The sequence below is a fragment of the Camelus dromedarius genome, chromosome 14 (assembly GCF_036321535.1).
Source record: "Camelus dromedarius isolate mCamDro1 chromosome 14, mCamDro1.pat, whole genome shotgun sequence".
Classification (NCBI taxonomy): Eukaryota; Metazoa; Chordata; class Mammalia; order Artiodactyla; family Camelidae; genus Camelus; species Camelus dromedarius.
The window spans coordinates 54,226,426-54,248,039 of record NC_087449.1 but is presented as its reverse complement, the minus strand read 5'-3'; the positions used below and the strand labels follow the sequence as shown (position 1 = coordinate 54,248,039).

Genomic DNA, 21,614 nt, shown 5'->3' with positions numbered 1-21,614 from the left:
AGTGGCAGAGCGCATGCTTAGCACGCACAAGGTCCTGGGTTCAATCCCCAGTACCTCCATTAAAAGTAAATAAATAAGTAAACCTACTTACCTTCCTCCCTAACAATCAATCAATCAATCAATTAGTCGGACTCTCAGGTCTGTTCCAAGAAAAAAGAAAAATATTTTTTAAAAAAAAACGAACAACTAGTACACACAATGAAGTAGATGAATCTTGAAAACATTTATTGGGTGAAAGAAACCAGACATAAAAGAGTACACACTGTAAGACTGAACTTACAAGCAGTTCAAGAACAGGCAAATCCAATCTGTGGAAGTTGGAACACTGGTTTCCTCTGGGGAAGGGTTAGCATCAATTGGGAGGGGGCACAAGGAAACTTTCTGGGGTGGAGGGGATGGAAATGTCTTCCCTCTTGGCCTGGGTGGTGATCACACGAGTGTGTACACAAGTGAAATTCATTGAGCTCCATGTCTAGGGACTGCGCATTTTCTTGCATGTAAATTATACCCCAATGTTTAGAAAGTGCGCTTGTTTATCCAAGCTCTAGGGAAAAGAAAAAAACAAAACAGACTCTGGAAGAATACACATCTATTGGGGGTGGCGGAAGGGACTAGGGGAGTACAGGGGCTTTCCAATTTTTGCTTTCTCTGCTCCTGTATTGATTGAATTTAGGCCATAAAAAACTTTTTAAATTAAAAACATTTTTTTTTGAAAGGTAAGGTTGAGATACAGGGTAAGTGGGGAAGAAGAACAGTGAGGGTTTTGCCCAAGAGAGCCTAATTTGTCCTGACTGAGGCTCGTGTGGGCCGCATTGGCTGACATTCATCTGGTGTCTGCTCCCTGCTGATCTCAGGGCCGCCCAGCAGCAAGCCTCCTCTACAGCCTGCAACCCTCTTTTCCCTTTTTTCCCCATTACCCAGGTTTGAAAGTATCCCTCCCAACCTCACTCTGGCCTTCCCTCTCTTCCTCCCTTGCTTGTGCCCCTCAGGTGCCTCATCGCATTCTTGGGCGTCTTCTTAATCACACGTAACAGGAAGCGGGCCATTCCCTTCGAGCCCTATATCTCCATGGATGCCATGCCAGGTAACGTCAAACCCCACGTCTCCAACTGGCCAGCCCATCCCTATAGAATGACTGCTGCTTCCTGCTTCAGGAGGCAAGCAGCCTCTGGGTTTGGTACAGGGATGGCATGCTGTGCCGTTATGGTGTGACTCTCTCTCTCTCTCTAATTTTTTTTGGTTTTTTGTTTAATCTCAGTTTGGAGAAGAGGAGGCAATGGCTGAGGCACCTCAGTTGGTTTTGAGCACATCTTGCCAGTTCTCATGTCTGTTTGGGGATCTTTTAAAGACAGTCCGAAATCACACTGCATATAATTATGATCTGCAGCACCAGGCTTCCTGCCTGCAAAGGGAAAAAAACCCATTCATCTAAGCGGAATGGAATGATCAGAGAGGGGAAGGAAGGCAGGATGAGTGAAGTTCAAATACTGTAACCTCACCCCTTAGATTCCACAAGGGAGTGGATTGTTCTGGAAATAATTCCCCAGGGAGCTAAGGGTTCACCCTGAGAAGCACAGGTTCAAACGGCAGGAACATAAATGTGCCAATCAGCCGAGGACTGCACCAGAGGGAGTGGTGGGGCTTGTGGAGAACTGGAGGCTCCCTGCCCAGCCTCAAGGGATTCAGATTAGAAAAGTTAAGACCCTGGGCCAGCCCCATCTAGGGTTGCCGACCTAAATTCTATTATAGGGTGCTAGCGACCACTAGCTTTCATTCTTCAACTCAAAATTAATTTTTATTTTAGCTACACAAGATGGAACTCTCTCCAAAACATCATCTCCCAGCCTTCACTAAGACAGCAGTCACAGTGCTGGTGCAAAGTACTGCTTAATACTTAACACTGCTTAATAAAGTACTCTGGGAGGCAGGCGTGTTCTCAGGGCTGACTGAGGTGCCCCTGCTCTAAGTGGCCCCAGGGTTTGTGTGTCCACTTTTTATATTATTTCCTCATCTCTTGCTATTAAGCTGTTTGTTGTCTGTCATTCGTGCTGTGACCTGCGTATAGCGGCTCCGTGTCAATCTTCTCATTTGACCCAAGTTGTTCGAATCGTGTAGAAAATTAATATAAATAAGCTCCGAATTGGGGCCTTAAGGTTTCTCCCAGGAGTTAAGTGCATGAGCTTTATTTAGTGCATGGACTTTGTAAACATCTAATCTGGCTGCTCAGATGCCTTTTTTGCTTACTTCCTTGTTTCTCGGCTGTGTTCCGGATAGATGAGGGCGCTGGATAGCTGAATTCCAGATAGGTGAGGTGTCAACTCTGTGTGGGCAAGTATGTGTATGTACACGTGTGTTTGTGTGTTTATCAACTGTGTATGTGCATACGTCTATATGAATATTTGCATATGCATATATAGAGATGTATTTTCTGGTAGAAGGTAGAAGGTAACCTAAGGTAATCTTACACATCAGTGTTCCGTGGTCTGTTTGTGGATGTGGCTCTCGCTTCTTCTTTGTGCCTTGTGATTGGTGGGAAGTCGGACTTTGGAGAAAGGAGACCCTGCCCTCTTGCTGTGGCGTATCAGGATTTCTGAGTAGACATGGGTTCGTACTATGAAGAGGAGCATGGGCTTGGAGTTCAGATGACCTGGATTCAAATCCCGGCTCCACCACCTACCTGCTGAGCGACCTTGGGCACCTGGACCCCCCAAGGCCTCTGCCCTCACTTGTAAATTGGGGTTCCTTTTCCCAGGGTTGTGGGATGATAGGTTAAAGACCCCCTCGCACAGTGTCTGGGACCTGGTAGATGCCTGGTTGCATTTGGTTTCATTTGCCTTTTGCTTTAAAAAAAAAACTTTGACGATTTCAAGCACTTGTTTGACCTGATGGCAGGTAGAACATATGAAGAAAACTGCTTACACAGAGTTGCTTTTCAGCTGGTTTCCCTGTTTGGCATCAGGACCTTGCTCTTGGTCTACCTAGAATAGTATCTTCACAACTGACCAGTAGCCATGGTTCAAGAAGCAACAAATTCCAAAAATCCACTCTGTGTCACAATTGGGAGAAGCTTTAAATAAGCCTTTTAGCATCCAAAAGACTTCTAGAAAATGAGAAGGAGAAAAGCAGTCCCTGAAGGCTGGGAGCTGGCCTGGCTCCCACAGCTGGGCCTTGGTGTTCGTGGCTGACCACAGAGCACTTCACAAAACATCATCAGACAAAGTCACCGTGTGACTGTGATGGATCAAGACGCAAACAGGACCACTCCGTTATCATGTCCAAACACAGGCAGAACATGAACATTGTCCAAACCACAAAAAAAGAGCAGCCATCCCCCTAACATGAGTGACTGCTGCTTCCTGACCAATCGCAGCGTTAGTGTCCAGCTAGTCTTCTTTCCTTCTAGGTAAGAATCATTAGGATCCCGTTATAGGACTATCCCCACTTCCTGACAGCAGCCATCCAAAGCAAAGCCCTGCTTCCTTCAACCCTCCCTGAATCACCTAACACAAGCCAAATCTTGCAGTAAGTCCTTTCTGATACCCGCGTACTGAAACACTCCACAGTGCTTATGGTGAACATCTCCTTCATCGCAATGCGTCAAGAAACCCAAATTTGTTAGACTGTGGGTGTATTCCTGGTGAGTTTTGGCTAGAGACCACTGATAAAATTAAACTGTGCCTGGTAAGCCAACTCTCTTCCCTGAGATATAGGCAACCCCTCATCTTCTCCCAATCTGCCTCCCCCACAATCCAAACGACAAACTCTTAAACTGTACCCTTCAAATTCCCACCTGTGCAAAGTGGAAGCAAAGGGCCTTCCACAGACTGGGTCTCCCCAAGCCGCTTGCAGAGTGGAATGAGAGCACAGGCTTTGCTATCAAATCCCAGCTCTGTCTCTCATTAGCTGTGTGACAAGTTTACTTTACCTCTCTGAATCTCTGTGTTCTTATCCAGAAAAGGAGGATAGTAGCATACTTCTGTCATAGGATTTTTGAGGATTAAGTGCAGGTGTATAGAGAGTACACACAGCATTCTGGTTAAGAGTGTGGGCTTCAGAATTTAAACCACCTGAGTTTGAACCCTGGCACTGCCACTTAGCTTGGTGACCTCAAGCAAGTTCCTTAACCACCAGCTGCCTCATTTTCCTAATTAGTAGTTGTGAGAATCACATGAGATAAAACTTTATAACGATTTAGACTAGTGTCTGCCACCAACTAAACATTCAGTGCTCATCAGCCATCATCATTACTGCTACTGTTGTTACTATTACTGTTTAAAGCACTCAGCCCAGTGCCTAGGGCATATGAAGCAGTCAGATGTCAGCTGTTACTATCACCATAGTTTCATGGAAGATACTTTGCATTCAATTTCTTATGACTCAGCCAAGGGCTAAGAGAATTTGAAGGATCTTAATTCCCTACCAGGAAAAGAATTGGCCTCAGAGGAGACCACATCCCACCTGGTTAGGGGAATTGTAGAATACGTTTACAGAAATAACTGACTAAAGTCTTTGCCCTCAAATGTAGGTAGAAATCCAACATGAGTATGCACAGAATAAGCAAAACCGCACCCTACGCCGTATGTGGATCAGGGATGTTAGGGTTAAAGGTCAGAACTCTCCCTCTGAGCATTTTACAAATACACGGTGTCACCATCACATATTCGTGACACAATAGTTACTCTCTCTTCTCAACAGTATAATGAAGTTTTCTGGATCCTGATTTCATTCAGCAGAAAAGCACTGGCATCTACCACGTTCAGCCACAGTGCTGGTTCCGCTCCCCCTATGGCCCAGACATTCCCACCTTGTTCTGAGCCAACGGGTGTTTTCTCTTGACAGTGGCTGGTCTGTGTGCATATTTCCTGAAGGTTCATCCTTTGTTGCTTAGCAACCATTATATTTCTAATGTATATTTATGGGGCTCTTTTTTCAATCTAAAGCATTCAGGAAATTGACAATGACCATGATTAGCTCCTGAGCACGGTAATTAGTCTGTGGCGGGATAGAGGAAGCTACGGTCTCCTTTGGCCCCCTGACCACATCATGACTGAGGAGGGGAATGGATTTCATTTCAGGTATGCAAACCATGCATGACAAGGGGATGACAGTGCAGCCCGACCTCAAAGCTTCTTTCTCCTACGGGGCCCTGGAAAACAATGACAACATTTCTGAGATCTACGCTCCTGCCACACTGCCCGTCATGCAGGAAGAACACGGCTCCAGAAGCGCCTCCGGGGTTCCCTACCGAGTCCTGGAACACACCAAGAAGGAATGAGCCTGCCTCGAAGGAGACTCACCTGCCCTCCATTTATAGCTGCTCAAGCCGTGCTGACAGTGGTTCAACCCTTAATTCTGAAACTTGGCTTTCAAGCCTTTTTTTTTTTTTTTTTTTTAATCCAAGAACTCTATGGACAAGGATCTTGAAAAGCCTTTGACTCTGGCAAAGGGTAGATTATCCTGGTCCTGGAAATTTCAAATGATGAGGATGGGGGTGGGGGTTGAAAGCAGTATTCTAGGTGAGGGGTATGGAGTTCAGCCCAACCAGTTTTGCAAAGTCTTTGTCATCTTTGAGGATGGTGACTGAAGCTTCCCCCAGTCAGTGACCAAAGGTGGCCACATTCTTCAGAACTGAAACAAGGCCGAGATTCTGCTCTTACTTTCCAAATCCACTGAAAGGCTGGAGACCTCTAAGTCCAGTCTTCCCCCACCTCCTGTGCAGACCTGATCTCTACCCGGCTCACTGATTCTGTACCTGTGATAACACTTGTGTCACCTTCACATGGCATGGTGAGCCAGCCCTGGGTGTAACATTCTGTCACTCGCCTGTTAGACGTGCACATCCGCTTTCTGATTGTGCATTTCCAGCGAACATGTGCTTGATGTCTTTGTACTGGATCTACCCTGAAAACTAATTTGGTTTTGGTTCTGTGAACTACATGATTGCTTTCCTCCCCAATCCCCCAACCAAAGAAACTGAGACCTAAGAGAAGCGGAAGAAGAAGAAAGACAGGAGCAGGGGTGATGAGACTTCCGCCCATAAAGGAAGAAAAATCCCTTTTCATTTTGCAAAAGGTGATTGCATCACTTATAAAAGGACAGACAGGCAACCTGGCTGTTTCCTGTGTATTTTCCTGCACATCTGGTTCCCTCTGGGAGAACCAGGGGTGCTCATTTCAGAGACAGCCTCGCTCACTCTCCTCCGTCCTCTCCTTTCTACATCGACAAACCAAACCTGAGTCATTGATTAACTTCCTTGGTGTCGGTAGACTCTTTGGGTCCTCATTCCTGAGCACATATATCTGGGAGAAGTAAGCCTTCTCAGAAATGGGGCTGCTGTGTCTGGCCGGCTGCATACACAAACGTCTTCCCCTAGACTGACTGTGTACTATTGAGAATGGCAGATAAAGCTTTGCAAACTCTCATGAAAATAAAGCTCCCTTAGAGAGTTTATTTAAAATGCAGATTCCTACACCCCAACCACAGACACACTGATTAAGTGGGACTGGGACCAGGCCCAAGAGTCTGCATTCTTAACTGACAGCACATGTGATTCTGGGGCAGGTAATCCAAATATCACACACCTTGAAAGCCTGATAACTGAGAGGAATGGTTTGCTAAAAGCCCGACACACCCCTGCTGGGAAGTCGAAATTACCGTTCCTGGTTCCTCTTGGGGGTTCATTTGGCAGGCCGAATAATCCCCATAGGGTTTATGGCATTTCTCCATCCAGTGATTACTCACTAGAACTACACTTAACAGCTTTCTTAGGCAACCTGGAACCAAGAGGCAAGATAACAGTGTTAATAGACCAGTGTTGATAGATCATTAACCTTTATGGATTGTGCTTAATACTGATTTAGTACCTTGACTTCAAAACCGACGTCTGTTTCCTGTGATAACCACTTCTCTATTGCGTCTTAACCACTTCTGTATTGTGTCTTACATGCCTAAGAAGGTAACAGACAGTGACTTTTTTTCCTTTAGGATAGGTGTCAACTTAATTAAACAATATTCATGAGACACTTACTCTGTGTTAAACATTTGGATGGTAAGGGTTACAAGAAAAAGACATGGTTTCTGCCTCCAGGCCAGCAGTGGGAGACACAAACACCCCAGTGCAGCAGCAGACCACAGAAAGTGAGAGTTATGGAGGCCCTGCTAAAGGTCACAGGCCCCGAGCCCAGAACTGGGTATTCAAAATTGGAGATGATTTTGGCTCCACTCATTGGTGGGTGGCAACTAAAATCTAGCTAAGATTTGAGCAAAGCAGAGAAAGTAAAGTGATCACCCCTGGGCAGAAGGGCCAGCATTTGTAAAGGCACAGAGATGGGTTGGGAGGTATCAAAGAGTGAGCCAGGATAGGTGGCGGGAGAGGAGCCTGGAAAAATAAGCAGTGGAGGTGGAATCTTGGAGAGACCTGAATGCCTACAGGGCATGGGAGCCATTGATGGTTCATGAGGAAGAGAATGGCAGGATGAGCACTGATTGGAAAGTAGGCCTTGTGCAGTGTGGAGGAAAAGTCTAAAGGGGTGATAAAAGCCACTTTTCAAGATCAGGCTGTACGCTGCAAGAACAAAACACTTAAGGGGAATTAAAATCCAATTTTGCTGCTATTCAGATTTTCCAGGCAATGGTTCTAAAGTGGGCAAAGAGGGGGTGTGAAGGCCAAGTGGATAAAGGGAAGGTGAGCAGGGAGGCCGTTCACATGGGTCAAACCCAGGTGATCACTCGGCATACTACATCCTCCCAGCCTTCCTCTGCCCCCTTCCCATTGTTCCATTACAGGTCTCTTAACCTCCAGCCAGGCAAGAAAGATGAGTGGATAAAAGTGCATCATAATCTCAGGTCGGCTGACGATCGTGGGTTCAGTGCTGCCTGGGAGCTGCTGCGGGGGCCTGGGCAGCTTCCCTGCCTTCAGCTTTAGGGCACTAGCAGCATCCTCCGAGTACTGGAAGCTGAGTACCGGAAGCTGAGTACTGGAAGGCTGCGCAGTGTTGTGGTGGTTTCCCGAGTGGAAGCCAAGTTAGGTCATGTCGTCAGGCAAGAACAGCTGAAGTGGAGCCATGGTCTCCAGAATTCTGACTCTCTGTCTCCAGCGAGCATTTCCCCGTCTTTGTCCCGGAGTGTAAATGCACTGTTTGCTAGTGACAGATAAGCAGCACTTGCTGTTAGGACAGGATAGGGAGGACATCAACTTTCCATTCACTGCCCATTTCATTTTATTTTTTTTTATGGTTCTCACTGCCCCCCCCACCCCCTCAAGCCCTCTTGATTGCTACAAGCAACATGACACATCACGCTTCTATCTCCTTCCTCGCAGCCAGTATCTAAGGCCAGGTTACCAAACTTGGGTTTAAATGTTCCATTTGTTCTCTGGCTTCCTTTCCCTACTCAATTCTGTCCCTCTCTTCTAAAGGCTGGGATTCTGGGTTCCCTAATCAGACATTAGGACCAGTTCTTCACAGACTGATGCCTGAAGGTTTTAAAGAGAGCTTAGCCCGGCTCCACCCGCCTCCCCACCCTCCTAGGAAGCTGCAGGTCTGATGATGTCATCACATTAAGCTTAAGGTCATGGGAGGTTTTTGCAGGATGGAACTGAACATTGGGTAGGAAGGCAGGACTGACATCTCCCTTGCTTTTCTGGTGGAAACCAGGCAGCTTGATGGTACAGTGTGGGTCCAAGATGTCCATCAGGGTAGTGTTGGGGAACCTCCAACCTGCAGCCTGGTGAATTCCAAATCTGGTCCAAGGCTGGCTCATAAGCAAAACATCTTAATGTGTGTTTCTCTGAGAAGCTGTGTAAGTGAAGTCACCTTAGAATATATTCTATGTGGATGCTTACATTTTGTTAATTTAGTGACTAATATATGGCATGTCTTATTTTTCAAAAAAAATGTGTGTGCTAGGTGCAAATAACATTCTGAAGTGGTATTTAATTAAAAAAAATCCATGTGACACCTGTTGAGTTTGAGTCTTATGTTTGGTTAATACTTTCTAGAGTTATCTAGAACAGTGCTGTCCAATAGAACTTTCTGCAATGATGGAAATGTTCTATGTCTATGCTGCCCACACGGCAGCCACTATCCACGTGTGGCTATTGAGCACTTTAAATGTGGTAAATGTGACCTAGGAACTGGATTTTTAGTTTTATTTAAATTCAGTTATCTTAAACTTAAATATCCACATATATCTAGTGGCTGCTGTAGTAACAGTGCAGATCTCGAGATGCCCTTTGATTACAGTTAAGGCTGAATAAAGCACTTTTTTTCCCCCTGCAGTAGTGAAGAGCACAGACTCTATGGCCACTCCGCTTAGGTTTGACTCCTAGCTCCACTACTTAGTAGCTGTGTGGCATTGGACAAGTTGCTTAAACTCTCTGTGCCTCATCTATAAAACCAGAATAGTAACAGTATCTACCTAAGGGTTATTATGAGGGTCAGATGAGTTAATAAAATCTTAGAACTATGTCCAGCATCCCATAAGGACATTAAATTATATATAATGAATGTTTAATGATTTTTCTTAAGTAATTCTAAGCACACATGTCTCTCTTCATTATAAGTTCCAATCTACAAAGGCAAGTGTGGAATAGTGCCTAAATATTTATTTATACCTACACACAGGATAATGTCTATATACTCACATGTTTAATAAGCACTTATTATATGCCACACACTATACAAAGACCTCATGAACATCTCAAGTCTCCTTAATAACAATCCCATGAGGTAAGTTTTAATATTACCCCCATTTTACAGATGAAGAACCCAAGTCTCAGGTCCTATAGCTGGTAAGTAGCAAAACCAGGATTTAAGCTCAGAACTGCCTAACTCCAAAACCAAAGTGTGCAAGTGCTATAGACTGAACGTTCATGTGGCCCCCAAATTCCTGTGTTGTACTCCTAATCCCAATGTGATGGTATCTGGAGGTGGGGTCTTTGAGAGGTAATTAGATCACGAGGGTGGAGCCTTCATGAATGGGATTAGTGCCCTTATAAGAAGAGACCAGAGAGCTGGCTTGCTCTCTCTCCATCTCGTGAGGATACACAAGAAGACATCTGTTACACCAGGTGGAGGGCACTCCCCAGAACCTGATTATGATCTGGCACCCTGATCTCAGACTTCCAGCCTCTGGAACAAAAGAAATGTCTGTTGCTGATAAGATACCCAGTTTATGGTGTTTTGTTGTAGCAGCCCAAGCTGATTAAGACAGTATGTCATTAAACCCACACACTTAACGGTCAATTAATCTTCTATAAAGGAGGCAAGAATATACAGTAGAGAAGAGACAGCCTCTTCGGTAAGTGGTATTGGGAAAGCTGGACAAATGGTGTTGGGAAAGTTGGACAGCTGCATGTAAATCAATGGAGTTAGAACACTCCCTCATACCATACACAAAAATAAACTCAAAATGGCTTAAAGACTTAAACATAAGACAAGACACTATAAACCTCCTAGAAGAAAATATAAGGCAAAATATTCTCTGACAAATCTTAGCAATATTCTCCTAGGGCAGTCTACCCAGGCAATAGAAATAAAAGCAAAAATTTAAAAATTGGACATAATTAAACTTATAAGCTTTTGCACACCAAAGGAAACTAAAAACAAACAAAAACAACCTACAGAATAGGAGAAAATATTTGCAAATGATGTGACTGACAAGGGCTTAATATACAAACAGCTCATACAACTCAGTACCAAAAAAACAAAACAACCCAACCAAAAAAATGGGCAGAAGACCTAAACAAACATTTATCCAGTGAAGACATACAAATGGCCAATAGGCACATGAAAAAATTCTCAGTATCACTAATTGTCAGAGAAATGCAAATCAGAACTACAATGAAGTATCACCTCACACCAGTCAGAATGGCTATCATTAAAAAGTCCACAAACAATAAATGCTGGAGAGGGTGCGGAGAAAAGGGAACCCTCCTACACTGTTGGTGGGAATGTCATTTGGTGCAGCCATTATGGAAAACAATATGGAGATTCCTTAAAAAACTAAAAATAAACTTACCCTGTGATCCAGCAATTCCACTCCTGGGCATATATCCAGAGGAAACTGTAATTTGAAAAGACACATGCAGCCCAATGTTCATAACAGCACTATTTACAATAGCCAGGACGTGGAAACAACCTAAATGTCCATCAACAGATGATTGGATAAAGAAGATGTCGGGGGTGCGTGTGTGTGTGTGTGCGCTGTGCGTGCACGCAATGGAATACTACTCTGCCATAAAATAGAAAGAAAGAATGCCATTTGCAGCAACATGGATGGACCTGGAGATGGTCATACTAGGTGAAGTAAGCCAGAAAGAGAAAAAAATACCATATGATATCATTTACATGTAGAATCTTAAAAAAATGACACAAAGGAACTTATTTACAAAACAGAAACAGACTCACAGACATAGAAAACAAACCATGGTTACCAGGGGAGAAAGCGGGGTGGAGGAATAAATTGGGAGTTCAGGGTTTGAAGATATTAACTACTATATATAAAACAGATAAACAGCAAGGCCCTACTGTACAGCACAAGAAACTATATTCAATACCTTGTAGTAGCCAATAATGAAAAAGAATATGAAAAGGAATATATATATGTATGTATAACTGAATCACTATGCTGTACACCAGAAACCACACAATATTGTAAACAGACTATACTTCAGTTAATAAATAAATAAAAGCTTAAAAAAAAAGACAGCATGTCATTAAGCTCTTTTCTCTGAGCTCTAAGCCAGCCCTTCTAGGGGATGGCTTTGGGATGCTGGGACTGAAACCACCTTTCTGCTTTGCCAGCTGCTCCCTGTGAGGGCCCTATGTAGCTGCAGGGGGAAGATGGGGCTTGCACCTTCCTGTCTACTTCCGGATCCTGTGCACACCGCCCAGCAACACTGCTTCACTCTAAGACAGCATGAGTTGCATCAGGTTTTGTAGTTCTTTCCAACTCTTGCACAACCAGCCTCATGGCAACCCCTCAGCAACATCAGTACCCTCTTCTCAGAGGTGTGGGGCCCAGGTCTACCGTGCCCTCCTCCTACATATACTTTTTAAACAGCTTCATTGACATAATTCACATACCGCACAGGTTGCTCATCTAGATTGTGCGATTCAGTGGTTTTTAGTATATCCATGGATATTGCAACCATCACCACCACCAATTTTAGAATATTTTCACCACCTCAAAAAGAAACCCTGAAAAGAAAATAACAGGTGTTGGTGAGGATGTGGAGAGACTGGAACCCTGTGCATCACTATTGGGAATGTAAAATGATGCAGCCCCTATGGAAAACAAAACTTTAAAAATACAGTTAGCATATGATCCAGAAATGCCACTTCTGGGTATATACAAAAAAGAATTGAAAGCAAACAGATATTTGAATATCCATGTTCACAGCAGCATTATTCATAATAGCCAAAAGGTGGAATCAACTCAAGTGTCCATCAACAGATGGATAAACAAAATGTGGTGTGTACATACATACAACGGAATATCATTCAGTCCTAAAAAGAAGTAAATTCTGAGATATGCCACAACATGGGTGAAACTTGAGAACATTATGCCAAGTGAAATAAGGCAGACACAAGAGGACAAATACTGTATGATTCCCCTTATATAAGGTACTGAAAAGTGGTCACATTCATAGAAACAGAAAGAATGGTGGTAATGAGGAGTTATTGTTTACTGGGTACAGAGTTTCAATTTGGGGAGACTAAAAATGTTCTGGAGATGGATGCTGGTGATGGTTGTACATCTGAGTATATGTACTTAATGTTACTAAACTGTATACTTAAAAATTGTTAAAATGGTAAAGGGGGAGGGGTAAAGCTCAGGGGTAGAGTGTGTGCTTAGCATGCAGAAGGTCCTGGCTTCTATTCCCATATCGCCATTAAAAAGCACAACAAAACCTAATTATCTCCCTCCCCCCACACACACACAAAAAGATAAAAATGATAAATTTTATGTTATGTATATTTTATCACAATTTAAAAAGAAACCACCCTGTACCCTTAGGTATCACCTCCTCATCCTTCGTATACCCCCATCCCCACCCTCCGCCACTGGCAACCACTGATCTGTCTTCTGTCTCTGTAGATTTCCCTGTTCTGGACTTTCATACAAATAGAATTATACAATATGTAGACTAGTGCGACAGACTTTCACTTAGCATAATGTTTTCACAGTTCATTGAAGTCGTAGCATGTATCTGTACTTTGTTCCTTTTTATGGCTGAATATCCCCTTATCCTCTAAGTTTTAATAATTAAACCTCTTCCTTTGGTTCCTTTCATCTTCAGAATGGAAGCTGCTTCCTGCAGTCACTACCTCCATGATCCTTTAGCATTCTTTTTACCTGTTTAGTTACTAGTTAGTAACTTTGTATCTAGGTATCAACTCTTTATATTCAATTTTTTCTATTTAAATCACTGGTGTGATTTCTGTCTCCTGATCAAACCCTCACTGATAGTCAAAAAAAAATTCAAAAGAATTTGAATTCCTGGGCTATTTATGCAGCTGCCTATTTTTAATGTTCCACTTCCTCCTTGGCTGTCTGTGCCACACCCTACCCTTTCCTGATTATGCTTATCCAACTTTTACTATCCTCCATCCAACTGTAGCTCAAATTAATCAGGAAATAATATTTCCTCAGAACAAATTCAAGGACTGCAACATTTAAAGAGCTGCTCCTTCCAGCGTGCAGTAACACTGTTGTTCTCCAACCCACCTGCAGTTAATTCTGCAGCCTCAAATTCTGCAGGCAAATAGAACTGATTCTTTGTAATTCAGAGGAACATAGCGGGATGAAATCTCAAACAGCATCCAGGCTTCAGAAGCCACTGAAAAGACGTACTTCCATACTCAACCCTCAAAATTATGCAGGAGTGGGTTTTTAAAGACATATTTCTCTTTATAAACACGTAATAATTATTAATTGCACTATTAGGATTTTATAATTTGTCAGGAGACTTTAAAACAACAGTTCATTTGAAGAGGGGGAGGGTATGGCTCAGTGGTAGAGTGTATGCCTAGCACGAACAAGGTCCTAGGTTCAATCCCCAGTACCTCCATTAAAATAAATAAATAAATCTAATTACCTTCTCCCCCTCAAAAAAAAAAACCCCAAAACAGTGCATTTGATTATTCTGTATACCAGAAATTGACAAATTGTAACTGACTATACTTCAATTAAAAAAAAAAAAAAACAGTTCATTTGCGCCTCAATACCATCTTATGAGGGAGGTACCACTGATATTTCCATTTGGCTGAAGGGGAACCTGGCATAAAGCATGTGAGATTAGCTCAAGATTAAACAACTAGTCAGCAGCATAACCAGGTTGTGATCCTACATTTTTTAAAGACTTTTAAATAAAGTGCCTGCAGCCCTGAGACTAGCTCTCTCACACGCTGCTGAAGTTTGAAGGTTGTGAGAAAGGGGTGCAGGAAGGAGGCAGTATAAACTAGTAAATCTTTCCTGAAAAATATTTGGAAATATGTGTACCCATTCCCTTACAGATAGTAGAATTCATGTACCCTAACAGTTTCTATTAACAGCTAAATAACCCAGAAGTGTATATGTACTGCTTTTATATATACTAAATTGTATATATACAAAATAGTGGGTTAAATAGATTCTTTAATAATTAATAGTAGATTCATTGGAAGAAGAATTTAAGTTAGTCTTACTTCATATTTTTATACTAACATAAGTTTCAACTGAACTAAAGTGGTAAATGAAAAAACAGAAATCATCAAAAATGAAGGTTACTGTAAATTAAATGTCAGCGGGGGGAAAGCAAGTGAAGAAATGACAATGTAAAAGATTGATACTTTTACATACAAACAAAAATTTTAACACATTTGTGTACCAAAAAAAGAAAAAATCCAAAAAGGAAACTAGAAACTGAGAAAATTTTCACTATCTATAATATACAAGATATCATTACAGTCAATCAAACAATGTTAATAGCTCAACAGAAGAATGGACAAAGAACTTCGGCGGTTTTCAAATGAAGTGCACATAAAAAATGTTCATTCTCTTGTTTGGTTGGTTTTGGGTTTTTGTTTTTTGGTTTTGTCTGCTTATCAAATAGGAAGGACTTTTAAAATTAAGTACAATACTCAATATTATTTAGGATGTGACAAGGCATATATTGACAATATGAGAGTTGGTACAACCTTTCTGAAATGCATTTTGTAAATTTCCAAAGAGTTTTTAAAATGTTCATGCCTCTTTGCCTAGTAACCTCTTCTGGGAATCTAGTCTAAGGAAATAATCATAAATGCATCAATATATTTATATATAAAGATATTCATTGCACAGTTAACTATATAAGAAAAAATTCTAAACAAATATTGTTTCCAACAATGAATGATAAGATAAATAATGAAATACAATGCAATATTATGCAGCTGTTAGAAAATACATTTTAAAATAGATTTTAAACATACTGAAATGCTTGCAATACAATGTCAAGCAAAATAAATAGGACATCCATATTAAATGATTCCAGGGAGGCCCCTAACCACTTCTGCTTTGGAACTGCCAGATTCAAACATGTAAATGCTAAAAGAAACTCTTTTTTTTTTCCCCCAAAATGGAATAATTCCAATGATATACTTAATCTTACAAAAAAGACTGACAGGAAATACACCAAAATATAGAATAGTGGCTATCTCCAGAACATGAGGGTGTGAGTGATTTTAATTTTCTTATTTATCCTTTTGTTTTCAAACTATCCATAAAAACCAAGTCTAGTTTTTACAATGGGAAAATTTTAAATATCAAAAATCAGCATCGCTCATCTTCCAATCAATGTTGAATGTGGTGCTGGTAAGAAGCACAATATATTTAAAGTAATGAGAGAGGCATGAGTCAGTGGGTCAATGGTAGAGCGTGTGCTTAGCGTACATGAGGTCCTAGGTTCAGTCCCCAGTACCTCCATTAAAAAAAAAAGTGATGAAAGAAAAAAACTACAACCAAGAATACTCTACCCAGCAAGGCTCTTGCTCAGATTTGACTGAGAAATCAAAAGCTTTACATATCTTATAGTAACCTATAATGAAAAAGAGTATGAAAAGGAATATATGTATATATATGTATGACTGAAACATATGATGTACACCAGAAATTGACACAACGCTGTAAACTGACTATACTTCAATAAAAATATATAAATAAAAAAACAAAAGCTTTACAGACAAACAAAAGCTAAAAGAATTCAGCACCACCAAACCAGCTTTATCACAAATCCTAAAGGAAATTCTCTAAGTGGAAAAGAAAAGGCTACAACTAGTAACAAGAAAATTAAGAAATATAACTCACAGAGAAAAAAATGTGACAATGAGTGTGTATATGTCCATGAATGACTGAAAAATTGTGCTGAACACTGGAATTTGACACAACATTGTAAAATGATCATAAATCAATAAAAAATGTTAAAAAAAAAAAAAGAAAATTAAGAAATGGAAAAGCTCACTAGTAAAGGCAAACATACAGTAAGGGTAAGCAATCATCCACACACAAAGCTAGTAGAGAGGTTAAAAGACAAAAGGACTCAAATCTTCTGTATCCATCATTTAAGAAAACTGAAATAATATCAAGCATCCTTTCCGATCACAATGCTATGAATCTAAAATCAACTACAAGAAAAAAAAATTGCAAAAAACACACAACACCTGGAGGCTAAACAACCAACAGGTCACTGAAGATATCAAAGAAGAAATTAAAAATTATCTAGAGACAATTTTTTTAAAAGGCTACTTTTTTTCTATTTAAAATGCATTAATGCTATGTAGCCAAAGAAAAGAGCTGAGGTGGATTTGCATGAAAACAAAGACCTGGTCTGCTTTGTTCACTGTTACCTTCTCAATGCCTAGAACAGAGCCTGGCAAATAGCAGAAATCTAACAAAGTGAATGCTCCCTGAATGCTCTTCTGTGCCCCTTTCCAATTAATAATACACATCCTTCAGATGCAACCACTATTCTGATGCTGATCACCATAGATTAATTTGGCCTTTTCTTGAACTTTATATAAATGGAATCATACATCTATAACCTTTGGTGTCTGCCTTCTTTTGCTCAACGAGTTTGTTTTTTGTTTTTTTTTTTTTGAGATTTATTTATGTGATGTGTATCAGCAGTTCATCCTTTTTATGGCTGTGTAGTATTCCATTGTTTGAATATACTATAGTTTGTGTATCCATTCCTTTTTTGATGAACATTTAGAATATATCCAGTTTGGGGGTATTACAAATAAAGATGTTAAGAGCATTCTTGTACAACTACCCCCGCTTTTTGAACATGTGCTCACATTTCTCTGGAATATCTATCTAGGAGTGGAATTTCCGAATCACAGGGTAGGTGTATATTTACCTTGAAAAACTGGCAAATAGTTTCCCACAGTCAGCTGTCTCCTTTTACATTCCACCAGCAACACTTGAGTGTGACACGGAGCTCTTTTACCACTTCAATTAATTCCATGGCACAAACATAATAAGGACTTTTTAAAGTACTGACTTCTAAAAAACAAAAAAAATTTTTAAATTTATTTTTTAATGGAGGTATTGGGGTTGAACCCAGGACCTAATGTGTGCTAAGCATGCATTCTACCACTGAGCTATACACAGACCCCCAAAGTATTGACTTTTAAATCTATTCAAATAAGAAAAACAAAATCTGAAATGAAATAGCCTGCCTGGAAATTCTCCTGCAAGGCAAGAAATGAGCTACTCAGGATCTACAGCATAATCTGACAGGTTCTACATGAGTTTTTCAGGACAGCAAAATGCCTATCTACCTTGGCACAGGTTCCAATGGATTGAGTCACAAGGGATCAATTTCTCTCCTTTCTTCTCTGCCTGTAACTCGAACCTCACAATGATGAGGAGGAGAGGCAGGGAGTGTTAGAAACGTGAGACTACATAAAGTTCATTCATGCAAGCCCTTATTACACACTGTGGATACAATGGTAAGAGGGAAGACGTGGAAGATTTCATGCTTGTTCTTGAGTTGCTCACAACCTAGTTGATGGATACAAGATGGCAACTCTTCCTCTGCCCACCATGTAAAGACTGATGTTGCTCTGAATTCTGCCCTTTGCCCTTTTTGTGTTTTTTTTTTTTCCCCTACATGCTCCTCCTGGGTCATCTCACCTGAGCCAATGATTTCAACTACCCACCACACCTCTGTCCCAAATCCCCACGCTTGGTCTGAGCTTACTCCCAGGCTCCAAACCTATGTTTTCCAACTGCTTCCATCCCAAGTCCTTTCTAATGTTCATAACTTACATATAATTCATCAGTAAATTTTGTTAACGTTACCTTAAAATATCACCAGGAACATACTATTTTTCACCACCTCCCTCCCTATGACCCTTGTCCAAACTACTGTCATCTCTGGTCTGCATCATTGCAATAGCTCTACGAAACCAGAATCTCTATCTTATCACTGTTGCCTGCTCTTTATTCATTTCCCTTCCACTCTGTAATAGAAACTTAAATTACCTCTGGTGAATGTAACCATCAGGGTTCCAGCAGAAGGTTAGTTTGAGGTGAGTTTGGTAAGGGTTATATATAAATGTGTGGACAGAGTTGAGAGAAACAAGAGGGAATGATGGTATGATACCCTGAGGCTGCCAACAGAAGGGAGCTATTACCATCTCTAGGCCAAGAGAAGAGAGACTTTACTAGAACTAGGAGAGGGAACTGTATGAAGAGGGGCACCAGATAGAAGACTCAGTATATGTGTGTAGCCAAACTGCAGTGACCTAGAAGAGAAAGGGCCAATGCGATCATACCCTAACTTCATCCTCCTCCAATCCTCTGAACTCCTTCTGATGTCTTCTATTGGATAAATTCAACTGTAACCCAGAGGCTGCACGTATAGCTCAGGCTGGGGGTTGTGGGTGGGGGACCTCAGCTCTGCTGTCCCCTACCCTGGCACTAGCCTAGCTTCCCAGGCTGTTCTCAGGAAAGCAGGCTTCCTGCCTCCTTCCTCTAAGACAGCAAATCTGGGACAACCTGAGGGAAGTGAGGTCGCTCCCACTTCCAGTCCCTGGCAGAGACTGAGACTAAAGTATCACTTAATAAAGACCCCCCCAAAGCACCCCCCCAAAAAAAACTATAAGCCAAAGAATAAGAGACCCATTGAAGTAGTCCATACAGGTTAGCCTCCTGAGGCACAAATCGGGAAGGAAAAGGTTAGAGAGTAAATCTAAAGGGAGCAAAAGAAAAAAACCTCACCAAGGAAGGCATCTTTCTCCAATTCTCAGTCCATGAGATTTAAGAGCTGCTGACCACACCTTAGCTCCAGAAGTTAGCATGTGACCCAGGTCTGCGCTGTCAGAATATTCCATGCCCCTTCTGAAGAGAGTGGCTTAATGATACACAAATAACCCAAGTTAGACCAACAAGATGCAGTCCTGAGACTTTTGTTGGTAGCGTTGTGGAAAAGAAACTCTCTGCTGGTAAGGATATGATTTGAACTTGTAAGCAGTCATTCTGCCATCTCATGTGGAAAGGCAGCCTGAGAAGGAATTCGGCACAAAGAAAAATAGAGTTAAGGAATGGAGAACAAAGACTGAATCCTAATGTCATAATTTTAAGCCCCTAGATCCAGCCATGCCTGAAGCCCACAACTTTTCTGAGTTACATGAGTCAATGAATTCCATTTGTTGCTTAACCTGGTATGAATAGAGTATTACATGCAAAACAAAAAACAAAAATAAAAACAAAAATAAACTCTTGTTTAATAATACTTATTCCAGAGGCCAACACAAGAGCATACCTATAAATCTCTAAATATGCTTTTGTGTCTATAGAATGCCTTTTCCCATATTCTCCACCTAGAAGACTCCTACTCAAATATCCTATTAATGCAAAGCCTTCCCTCAGTTTTCCAGGTAGAATTCCTCTTCTTCCTCTGCTTTGTCAGCACTTTGCAAATGTCTCTACTAGTGCATAGATAAAATTGTATCACAATTAGTTTACTTGTCTGTCTCCACTATCTGTGAGCCCCTGAAGGGGTAGATTTGTGTAGCTCTTATCCTTGCAAGCCCAGCATCCAGCACAAAGCCTAATACTTCAGGGAAACTGCGAGTTAAACAAGGCTACAATCTTAACTTGAGGACCTCTCAGAGCCATTTCTGTGTTAAAGTGCATTAATGGATCCTCAAGCAGGGGTACAGAATGCAGCAGTTTCCAAACCTGTTTGACCCAAAAACTCAATTTTTGCTGAAGTTGCTGTGTTCAAGAAATTTAGAGAAGAAAAATTACTGTGGTTCTTAGGATGACCTTAATGCAAGAAGTGGCTCTCAATACATATTCATGAAGCAAATGAAGGGGAGAATTTGGTGGGAAGTAGGGGGCAGCAGGAGCAATGAACAGGAAGACAGAAGGATGAGCCATTGGACATATCTCTGTGATGGTGTGAGGTCAAGTATTAAAGAATGACTGGGACCATAATGCAACCCCATTTCCTTAGTTTAAATCTAACAAAGACTAGATGTATTCTACACACTTTAATCCTTCTTCCTGCCGCATGATCCAGGGGCTGGGTGCCTGACAGCATGACTGCCTTGATTTTGACCTTCATTTTGCTTCACTTTGCCTCTGAGGGGGCTATGTGTGAGAGATCAGAGCTGATTTTCTTCTAACTGCACACCGTTAAGACAGAGTCCTTTCCTGTTCTGTGCTTCTGTTTTCCTCTCTGTGAACTAAGGGAAGAGACACAGGCTCCCTTCCAAGTTTGGCTCAGATGCCTTGTAAAATCTTCTTCTTCACCATCATCATCATCATCATCATCATCATCTGCCAAAGGAAGCCCCAGTCCTACCACTATAACTGTGGACAACTCATTGAAAGGTTTATGCCCTTGCTTTTTCTATTTGTAAAATAGGCATAATTATGGCCCACTGTCTCTCTAGGGTTCTGAGAGAATCATGCAGGACTGTGCCGTGAAAAGTGTTTTGCAAACGTAAACTAAAGCATTAGAAATATAAATATTATTAATGTACGTGTGATGAAGAAGAGGAGGGAGAGAGTAAAGAGGAGGGAGGGGAAGCGGAGGATGGGGAGAGGAGGGAGGGAGAGAAGAAAGAGGAGGGGGGAGGAGGCAGAAGAATCCCACCGTGGTTCAGAGCCCAGGATACGGAGTAGCATCCGGATGCAACCTGTAGCTTAGCTACCTAACTAGGGGCCTCTACTCGGGCAATTAAGCACATGGAAGTCCTCCTCATCTATAAAAGGATAATAACGTTCGGTTCGTTGGTTACTGGGAGGTTAAATGAGGTAAATCTTGCAAAGCACGCGCGCGGTGCAGTGTACATAGTAACTGGCCCTCAGTAAATGTTCATAATATTCCTACAAACTATCCTTGCGACCGACATGATGGGGCCAGAAGGAAAAGGAGATAAGATATACCTGGTCACAGTGCAAGACGAGAAGATCGCCAAAGGTCCTGTCGTCCGGGATACCTAAAGGCCCCGCCCCAAGGCGACCGCCCAAGCCCCCCACCTGTGGGGTACCAGAAAACCCCAGCGTGCAGGCCAAGTGCGCGCGCGCGCGGCCCGGACCCACCCCGCCCCCGCCCCATGGCTGTACGCGAGGGG

General features: G+C 41.9%; 1 protein-coding gene and 1 long non-coding RNA gene across 6 annotated transcripts in view; one reads left to right on the top strand and one right to left on the bottom strand.

Moving 5' to 3' along the window:
• The window catches only part of NIPAL3 (NIPA like domain containing 3), a 44,010-nt gene extending 38,615 nt beyond the window's left edge, over positions 1 to 5,395 (top strand). For 3 of the 4 annotated variants that reach the window (XM_031464359.2, XM_010989797.3, XM_031464360.2), the window contains exons 11-12: positions 990 to 1,084; positions 5,076 to 5,395. In XM_031464359.2, the coding sequence (XP_031320219.1) occupies positions 990 to 1,084; positions 5,076 to 5,275 (295 nt within the window). In that variant the 3' untranslated portion in view covers positions 5,276 to 5,395. Of the gene's footprint in view, positions 1 to 989; positions 1,085 to 2,274; positions 2,307 to 5,075 lie in introns of all 4 variants that reach the window. The other variant, XM_064493921.1, reaches the window with a different exon arrangement.
• On the bottom strand, positions 205 to 21,545 carry LOC116156791 (uncharacterized). 2 transcript variants are annotated; one of them, XR_010383929.1, is made up of 6 exons: positions 21,427 to 21,545; positions 19,249 to 19,531; positions 17,381 to 17,526; positions 12,087 to 12,200; positions 11,020 to 11,064; positions 205 to 6,947 (listed from the first exon to the last, which is right to left on the bottom strand). It is a non-coding gene; the product is annotated as an uncharacterized LOC116156791 (long non-coding RNA). The 2 variants fall into 2 exon arrangements; XR_010383930.1 differs by lacking the exons at positions 11,020 to 11,064; positions 12,087 to 12,200.
• Between the last annotated feature and the right edge of the window lie 69 nt (positions 21,546 to 21,614).